Source organism: Apaloderma vittatum, unplaced genomic scaffold (genome assembly GCF_000703405.1).
Source record: "Apaloderma vittatum isolate BGI_N311 unplaced genomic scaffold, ASM70340v1 scaffold34998, whole genome shotgun sequence".
Lineage (NCBI taxonomy): Eukaryota > Metazoa > Chordata > Aves > Trogoniformes > Trogonidae > Apaloderma > Apaloderma vittatum.
In genome coordinates this window covers 3399-13080 of record NW_009733029.1, presented here as the reverse complement: position 1 = coordinate 13080, position 9682 = coordinate 3399, and the positions used below count along the sequence as shown (strand labels likewise).

Sequence of the window (9682 nt, the reverse complement as noted above, 5' to 3'; positions counted from 1 at the left end):
TACTCTAACCATAACAGAGCGTATCTTCCACAAATGTTATTTCCTCATGTCAGGAAAGAACTCCTCAGATCCTCAGGTTTTTAGGGACTGCTAAGCTTGTGATGGGGGATTTTATCTGTGCCTCGTTTTTGTGTGTGTAGTACCACGTATTCACATGGCTGGTGCTAATGCTTTGTATCTTTCTTAGAAACTCCAGTGAACAATTGCAAGCCCCAAAGCCTCTCTGGATTCCCTGACACATAGGAGATGACTGGAGACCTTCTATTTTCAGTTGTCGTCCTTAAAACTTCACAGTTATACTCAGTACATCTCAGTTCTGTCCTGAAACTTGTCTTAATTCCAATTATGATAGTGTAATTCTACCACAGAACTGACCTGGCGCTGAAATCCTTGGGCTATTTCAACTATCTGAGCTGAAAGTAATACCTTGAGCCTATGAGCCAGATTGGATGTAGTCATACGCAGATAAGAGTGTTTTTTCCTACTGTCAAACATGAGTCCTCTGAGATTCCAGCTTTTTTGTAGTCACATTACTCCCTTGAACGAGTGATATCTTAACTACCAGTTTAAAGCACAAATATCAAAGGAATCCAGTGATAATATGAAGTGTCACCGAATGAGAAATTAATCTGTGTCTACAGAGATGTATTCTGCACACCCAAGGTATTGTGATAAAACACATTTGAGAACTGGTTCTTCTGCAGGGGAAGATATTTTTTTATATATCAAACACTTTTATTATATGTGAAGTGTTTTGATAAGACAACTGCACCATGTCCCCTGAAAGCTTAGTTTATTGACATTTATAGCAGTGCTTGCTGCGTGAGGAACAAATTACAGAGCTATTTTTCAAGGCGTCTTCAGATCCTGGAGACGTACTGAAAGATAAGTGAGACTTGTGAAAGCACGGGGGGAAAAGAGATGCATGCTTCAGCTCTTCTCTGTAGCACGAGTGGAAGTCCCAGATGGACCATGCCCACATCTCAATACCATCAGCTCTCTACTGCTATCGCAGACCTGCCCTTGGGTTCTTCCTCTGAGCAAGCAGAATTACACTTAAACGAAGATTACACAGAAAGCAGTGGCTGAAGCCAACCGTTTTAACATCAAAAATCCAAATTCCTCACTGCCTTTTATTGGCTTGTCAGCACTTTGCAGGCCTTATTGTGTCAATAGTCACAGTATGAAACCCGCGGAGTTTAGGTGCAATTCTCATTTCTAGCTATAGAGCTGGATAGAGATGGCTCATGCTAAAGGATAAAACAGGATTAGAGAAATGCAGAACTATTCAATCTTGTGTTCCTGGATCTCAGTCTAAATTGCAGTTATTACTGTAATTGTGGTATGTATTTAACAAGAGAAACTGTTAATTTCACAATTTTTCTATCTGTTAATAAATTGCAGCAGTGCTGACAAACTATGATACGTATAACAAATATTACAATTTAGTATAATTAGAGCACAGTAAAATATAACAAATGCATAATGTTGTCAGGGTTTCTGTTTAAACTCCTGATATATTTTCTTCTTCCTTCTCAGTAATATGTTCACAGATGAAAGAGTTGACACGTCATCTGGTGGGAAGTAAGTAGACTTGCACACGTTCAGCTGACTCTTGTGTTCCTACTACAGTATTTTCACTGATTACTTTCTGTGCAGACACAGAGGGACAGGGTATCAAGGAGAATATATTTCTTTGAGTAATTCAAAGTATTTCAAAGCAATCACTGCGTAATGTCAATATTTTTGTTCATGATCCTCGTGGGATTGTGAGAGCTGAGGGTTCTTTAGTGCAAAGATTACAAATGTGTAGATACTGTATTAGGATATATACAATTAAAACCACAACTAAGTTATATCTGGAAGACAGATATCTCAATATTTTATCTTTAAGTATGTTGGAAGTATTTTCTATTCATTTTGGCTGGGTAATTAGGTGCATATAATGAAATAAAAGGAAGGAAAGGGAGGGAACCTGTTCAAATGCCACACTCAATGAAGTATGTAAGGAATCTCCCAACGACCCCATTTGAACTTTATATTTAAAGCAAAACCAACCAAACAAACAAACCAAAACCAAACCCCAAAATAAAAACCAAAGCAAAACGTACAATATAAATTGAAGCGGTACAACTTGTGCCATAGTAGAGCAGTGAATAACACCTGATTTGTACCACTTGGGAAGCAAACTAGGCCATCTGCTTGGTATCAGCATGGAGGATATCACATTCTCAAGTCAAAGCATCATCCGGGCAAGGGTGTGAAGAGGAGTTATTTGGAGAAACACTGTGAGAAAAAAGATCAAAGACTTGTTTTAGAAGAGAAACATTACTCATGTAGCCTTAACCTACTCTTAAAATTAAAAAGAATGCGTATTAGCCTTTCCCTTTGGTGGGCCAGTCCTGCTACTTTCACCAAGTCTGCATGTGCAGACATGTTGAGAAGGGCCTGCTTGGTGCAGAACTTGGTACAGGAACAATATGTTGCTTTAATCCTGCTCACGCTCTCAACAAGGACCTTCCATGGGCCTTAAGGTGGGTTGGTCTTGCACTGATTCTCTCCCCAGGGGCAAATCCCTATCTGAGCAAGTGACATTAGATTGTCAGTGAGATATGATGTTCAACAAAAGCGTGTTGCATATTTTCTTATTTCTCTTGCACACAAAAAAAAATCAGACTGCAGAGTCCATTTGATATATCAGCTTCAGTCATTCAGATTAACCAATAGTATTTACCTGTCACTTTTTTTCATGTATTTCTCTAAAGGATTAACAATGTGGATTTTTCTGTAGGCAGAGCAGATGTCTGTTTAGCATGGGTGTGATTCTGACACTCTGGGAAGTGCCAGTGACCTACATTTACAATAAAAATGAAAAAGAGGTCTGGGGCAGGGAATAGTGCATTTACAGGGTAGAACTGAAACATAACTCTGACTTTTGAACATGGCTAGACTCTGTCAGGGTCATGGAGAGCTGCAAAAAGCTCTGGCACCTGAGATGTTCTCCCTCACCCCAGCCAAGAGGCATGCTTCCATTTTCTTACAAGAATACTGCCAGAGAGCAGTGTTTTAACTGTAATGATGACACAAATCGAATGTCCTTCTCCTACTTCGGGTATTTGCTTAGAGGCCAATATCCTGTTTGTTTTAAGAACATGTTAAGTCCTGGCCCACCTTAGTGCTACAGCGAATGATCTATTCTTGCTTAAGGTTTCATTTCTGAAAACATTTCTACTGGACAACAGAGTTGATAGCGCAAATGATATTGAGAAGCTGTTCAACTGTTTCCAAAGATTTTTTTAAAAAGCTCTCTTAATTATTTGATCTGAATGAGTTGTGCATACCTAGTCTGTTCCCCAGTAATTCTTTCCTGACACCCATACCATCCCTCTGAGCTATGGCATATATTATAGCAAGACATTTAGTTGTGACGGGAAAAGATCTCAATGCCCATGAAATGCAGTAGCTAACTCTTAGAACAGCAGCTCTTGATAGGCAATGTTAGTGATGGAGACAAAAGCAGATGGATTGTTGCCCTGGCTTTTGAGCCATTTTATTGCTGCCCCTGCCCCTGGCATAAATCAGAGTCTAGGACTGTTCTCACTCAGGTCTGTCTGGAACGATCTGCCTGTACTTTCATCATCCTCTGAAGATTTCCATTGTTTTTTGAAGCTGCAGAATAGGCCAACAATGATAGAGAGGCTGACTTGAAAAAGCACACTGACATCATTGCTGCTGATTTCTGACTCAGCAGAGACATAGATATTTCTCGGAGTGGAGGATGTTGTTTCAGTTACTCGTGCTTCTGAGGCAGTTTGACGTGAAAGACTGAACAGGGCGGAAACTTTCACTTTGAGCAAAAGAACAGTTTTAATAGAGCCTGCATGCCTGCACCTCTTCACTTCTGTCCCTTCTCACAGCTCTCCTAGACCAAACGTTCAACACCCCAAACTGCTGGTGACAAAATAAAAAGGAAATTCGGTTAACTGTGAGGATGTGTTTTCAGAAAAAAATTATAACCGTGGAGCTCTAGAACAACAATGTGGAAGCAAAGACCCTACAGTTGCAGCAGAAGATCCTAACACAACTGGATATCTTAGAGGAAAGGCACAGATAAGGACATTATGCCCTTATACTGCCAAAAGTCCTTGCCTTCTGTCCGCTTCTCTTCTCCTTGGCAAGCTGCAGGCAAATTGGAGGATGCAGCACAGATCTGGCACAGTCAAGAGGGATTTTCAGCTAACCAATTAAAGCAGCCAATTAAAGCAGTGTAGGAGCCATCAGGTAAGCCAATATCTATGTAAACATCTAGTAATGGCTACCCAGGGGGCAAGCAGGGCATCACCTTTGTTTGTCTGAGGCAGGTGCTCGTAGTGTTGTCTAAAACATCCCTGCAATGAGCAGAAACGTGCAAGACGTTGAAGATTTTTTGAAAACGCTCATGCTCAATTTGCGAAACTCACTTCTTGAAAAAGCGTCTCTTTGGGTAAAGAAAGCAGTTTTCCTCTTATGCTTGCCTGCATATATTCTTGATCTGACATGACTTGCAACCACAAGAGAGCACTGTTTCCTTCGAAGATTTCTCTGCTTCCCCAGAAAACTAGAGAAATGCCATATAAGTTTTGCAAACTGCTTGTGAGCTGTTTCAGTTAGACCAGAGCAGCCGAAACAACAAAGCTTGCAGTTGTCTCTTGGATTTCATTGTGAAAAGCCTTTGGGTAGTCTTCAGATGACAGAAGATCTTTGGTTCCTGAAAGGGAGGAGTTCTGCCAAAACTTTGAAGATCCCTGTAAACTGCAAATTACCCATCTTTTGGAGACAATTATATCAAACGATATCGTGGATTACAATACATGAGAAGTGTTTAGAGCCTGGAAGATTATTTATGTTTGGCATTAACTCTTATGGTCATAATTTCAAGCGAGGAGAAAAGTAATACACAGGAACCCTCTTATTATCTTTTGAAATATGAAGATCAGAGGAAAAGAAGGATTTAAAGTGTGGAGTGATGGTCCTCAAAACCTGTCTGTAAATTAGCTGACATCCTACATCTATAAAAACAAGGCTTGGAGCTGATTTCCAGGCAGAGAGTGGACCTCATGAGTCAGTAACTGTGCTTTCAGATCTGAGATTTTATATACCACGGGAGGAAATTCCAGCCTGTGGGGCCAAGTGCCTACACAAATGTTTCCTCCTTCCTTGGACTGATAGAGGATTTGGAAGCCAAATTCAGGAACTGACATTTCACTGGTGGGGAAAATAAAGGAGCATGGACAGCAAGAAAGATGATGATGGACTCCTGAACAGGATTGCATTTCCAGGAGCTATGTCCCTGGCTAACGGCCACGTGCATCCCCACGGGGTCCCCCTGAGAGAGCCCTTTGGGGTTCCCTTCCATCTGGATGCCTCGTACTGGGAACAAGCCTATGGCGGGCACGCAGGTCGCATCTCCTACATCCCCTTCCCTGGCTACGTGGGCGTCTATGACTATTCCTTTGAGCCTGCCTTCATTCGGAAGAGGAATGAGAGGGAAAGGCAGCGGGTGCGCTGTGTGAACGAGGGCTACACCCGCCTGAGAGAGCACCTGCCCAAGGAGTTTGCTGACAAGCGCCTCAGCAAAGTGGAGACCCTGAGAGCTGCAATAAGCTACATCAAACACCTGCAGAGCTTGCTGGACTGCCATCCCTTAGGGTCTAACAGTAAGGAGGCACTCTCTGCCAAGGAGATGCCGGAAGCTCCCAGTCCTGCTGCCCCACGGGAGTGCAACAGTGATGGAGAGTCTAAAACCTCTTCGGCTTCATCCCCCTACAGTGAATTTGAGGAAACGGGCAGCTAGGTAATGGCCTCTCTGGAGACGAAAAGCTTCGAGTTCAGCTGAAAACCAAATCTAAAACCCTGGGGATTTTTCTACAGATGAGAGTGAATAGCAGGAAAAGGAAAAACAGCTAGGAAAGAACAAAAAAAAGGGTATGATCAATCTGTCAAAGCACTTTAAGTGCTGTCTGTGTAAAACCTAAAGGTTATTTGTTAGCAAACATATATCTCAGGTTGTTTCAGCTGTCACTAAGCTTCCTTTGGATTGTTAAAACTGAAGCAGCATTTGTGTTCTACTTTTCCTTCAGCTTTTATTCTGTTCGTGGTCACTCGAAGAGGCAGCAAAAGCAGATAAATCCGTTTCAGGAAATTCCCCTCCTCTTTCTCTTGCTTCCTCCTGTAAGTTTTATTGCTAACCTGAGATGCAAACACTTGGACTGGGAAAGGTAAGATTTTTTTTTTTTTCCCTAATTTTTTTAGAAAACTCACAAAAATACTTGTATTTCTGAAAAGACAGTTTTAAAAATATAAATAAGGCTATATTTGGGAATTAATTTCTTTTACGACATCTAGAGTGAAAGAAGGAACTCTTACATTGGACACTGGCCATTTGGTGCTTTTTGAAAGAATAGTTTTCAGGAAAAGAAAAATCTGACACTTATCTCAATGCTAGGAAGAGGGAAACAACTCTGTAAAACTGCACCTTTAAAAGTAAAGCACCACTCATGATACTGAAAAAATGTTGCAAGCCTTTTTCTTTCTTTTCTGAAAATTGAGTCTGTGGAGAAAATAGTCCTGATTGTGTCATTTTGGCAGGTCAGGGATTATATGCTTAGAAATATGTTCCTGTAGTGGTTGGATACTCGTGTGTACAAAAAAGGGTAACATTGAATGTATCAGTTTACATCTGCAAGCAAATGTGTAGGTATTTCTCCTTCTGTTTCAAATATTGTATTAGTTTTTCAAAGAATGTACCATTTAATATTAATATATAAAACTCTGTGGAATATCTTTAATTTAGACCATGTCTACTTAAAATGAGAAATTGTTTCCAAAGTGCCCTAAAATCTTCTTTTCTCCAAGGGCAGTTTTAAATAACATTTAGTTAAGTGCTTAAACCCCATCCTGAAAATGGAGTAAGCTCCTTCTCACTTATACACTTTCCACAGACCTTTCAAACTGTTGCTTTTTTGCCTCATGTTTTTGAAATGATTTTGTATCTTTTTGTCTTTCCTTCGTGTCATGCTGCCTGAACACCTGAAAAAAAAATTTGTGTATAAATAGAACAAATACTGATCAAATACCTCAAAAAGTGTCCATAAATTTCATTTAAATAAAAAATTAGATTAATCTTGGCTGTTGGGTTTTTTTCGCTTTCAGTTGGTAACAAATGGGACAGCACTGTTTGCAGGAGTAATGAATTTTCAGGAAAGAATAGAGAAAATAGATAGGAAGTAAATATGAGCTGCTACCTATGAAACTAAATTTTTAATCTATATAAGGAGCAGGTTTGTACTGTGGGCATCTAATAAAAATTATTGAGTATAAAAATACTCTGCTATTTCTAGCAGACTACTCTGAACTTTTGTACACCTTTAGCTATTGTGTCTATTGCAGTCACAGGCTTGTTCCTTATTCTTTAGGTGGTAGTGAGCTTCCTTTTGTAACAACTATTTTGAGTTTTTAAGGGCTGTTACTTTTACAGGGTCTGTTCCTCAGATCCAAAGAGTAGAGGTCTAGCTACCTGGACAGTTCAGATCCAGACCCAAAGCATTCATTTTTGGGTACTTAAGTGTTTGAATTTGTTATCCAAGAAAGGGGAGGAGGGCAAGGTAGTGGTCCAAAGGTCTGATTTGGATCTATTATTTTTTTGGCTTTTTTTCCTTTCCTTTTCAGTCTTTGACAAGAGATTCAAGCTCGCTCCCTCTGCTTCCGTTTTGAGATTTCTGGAAATAGATTTCTGGAAATACAGTAGTGCTGCTGGTAACTGTCAGTAAGCCTAAACTGCATATCTCCCTCAAAGCAGAGATTAAATCTTTGTCCTCTGTGAAAAACATACACTTCTCAGAGTACCTGAGAGAGATTCTGTGAAATATATAGCTATTGGTAAAGGACTCTGAAGATGAAAAGCAGTTAATATACATACAGTGACAATAAACAGTGAAATTAAACTAAACCATTAAAAATAAAAATTACCAGAATGGCCATTACTTGCTAAGCAGGACACATCAGATAACAACCTGAATAAATTTTAAGTCAGATGGTTATCACAGAGGTTTGACCCTTACAGAAATAGATACAGGAACCGTAATCCTCAAATTTCCAAAGCCTGGAGAGATGGTGAAATGTGCCACCTTTTCTGTGATTGGCTAGTTAGGTCAGCCGGAGAAGTGGGCTAGGTCATGGCTCTGGTCCCTTTCAGCTTCATCTCACAGGGGATGCTCCTCAGTGAGAGTCTAACCAAGCAGAAAGCGTCACATCCTGGGCCTGTGCTTGCCTGTCACCACTGCAAGGTGTCTTCCCCTGTGAGAAGCAGGCTGGGCTCCTGCACATCCAGACAGGAGTGGTTTGTTTGTTGCACATCTGTAATACACTGCGATCAGAGCCAAACCTGGATTTTGTGAAACAATATTCTGGAAGAGGCCTCTGGACCTCAAGTCGAGGAGATCGGTTAAAAGTTTAGATTTCAATAAAACTGTAGCTACGTCTTTTTAGATTATACTTCTTTAACAGCTCTGGAGATGTCCTTAAAACACCTCCCAATCCAACCTCAATGCTGAAAGAGCAAAAGCCAGAATGTCACATGTAGTTTAATTCAACTTTAAAGGGAAATTAATCTCTCAACATAAGAAGGATGTGGACTTGTTGGAGTGTGTCCAGAGGAGGGCCACAAAAATAATGAGAGGGCTGAAGCACCTCTCCTACAAGGACAGGCTGAGAGAGTTGAGATGTTCAGCCTAAAAAAGAGAAGGCTCCAGGGAGACCTTAGAGCGGCCTTCCAGTACCTGAAGGAGGCTACAGGAAAGCTGGGGAGGGACTGTTTATGATATCGATAGGACGAGGGGCAGTGAGTTTAAACTAGAGCAGGATAGATTTAGATTAGATGTTAGAGTAAAGTTCTTTACTATGAGGGTGGTGAGACGCTGGCACAGGTTGCCCAGAGAGGTAGTGGAGGCCCCATCCCTGGAGACATCTGAGGTCAGGCTTGATGGGGCTCTGAGAAACCTGATCTAGTTACAGATGTCCCTGCTTACTGCAGGGGGGTTGGACTGGATGATCCTTAAAGGTCCCTTCCAGCTCAACCCATTCTATAATTCTATAATTCTATGACTCTACGGATTAAGAGGAAAGTATTTATGTGGGAAAAATTTGTCACAGGTTGAACTATTCTCCTACAGAAAGTTGTACATTTTTATTTCTCACAGTTCCTGTTATCATGCAGACCTCTTGCACACTTTTAGCACAAGGAAATAGAAAACAGTTCAAGATTTCCCAAATATGGATCAGTGCTTTCTACAGGCGTCAACAGAGGTTTAAAGTGAATGCTGTATTTCAAAAGCTTTCTTAAGCTGTTCCTGTCTAGACAAAGGTTTTCTTCAAAGCTTCCAAAGTGTGTCATTATTAGACTTTGAAAGCAAATGATGATCCCCGCTTGTCACCATGAGAATTACATTTTTAATAAGTATGTTGACCGGAAGAATTGTCACCATGTGGCACAATTACTATTTACAAGAAAGGTGAATACTGATATCCGTAGGCAACTGTGTTTCAGCTTTATCAAACTCCTGCACACCAAATGCAGACACTTTAATCTTTCCATCAAATGTGAAAAATAACACACATCTGAAGTCTTCTCTTTTCTTCCATTAAA

At 40.5% G+C, this 9682-nt stretch overlaps 1 protein-coding gene across 1 annotated transcript; it reads left to right on the top strand.

Annotated features, from left to right (window-relative positions):
- The first annotated feature begins 5266 nt into the window (after window positions 1-5266).
- Window positions 5267-5833, top strand: LOC104278684 (achaete-scute homolog 4-like). Its single transcript, XM_009875724.1, has one exon. The coding sequence runs from the start codon at window positions 5267-5269 to the stop codon at window positions 5831-5833; it is 567 nt and encodes a 188-aa protein (XP_009874026.1).
- The last annotated feature ends 3849 nt before the right edge of the window (window positions 5834-9682 follow it).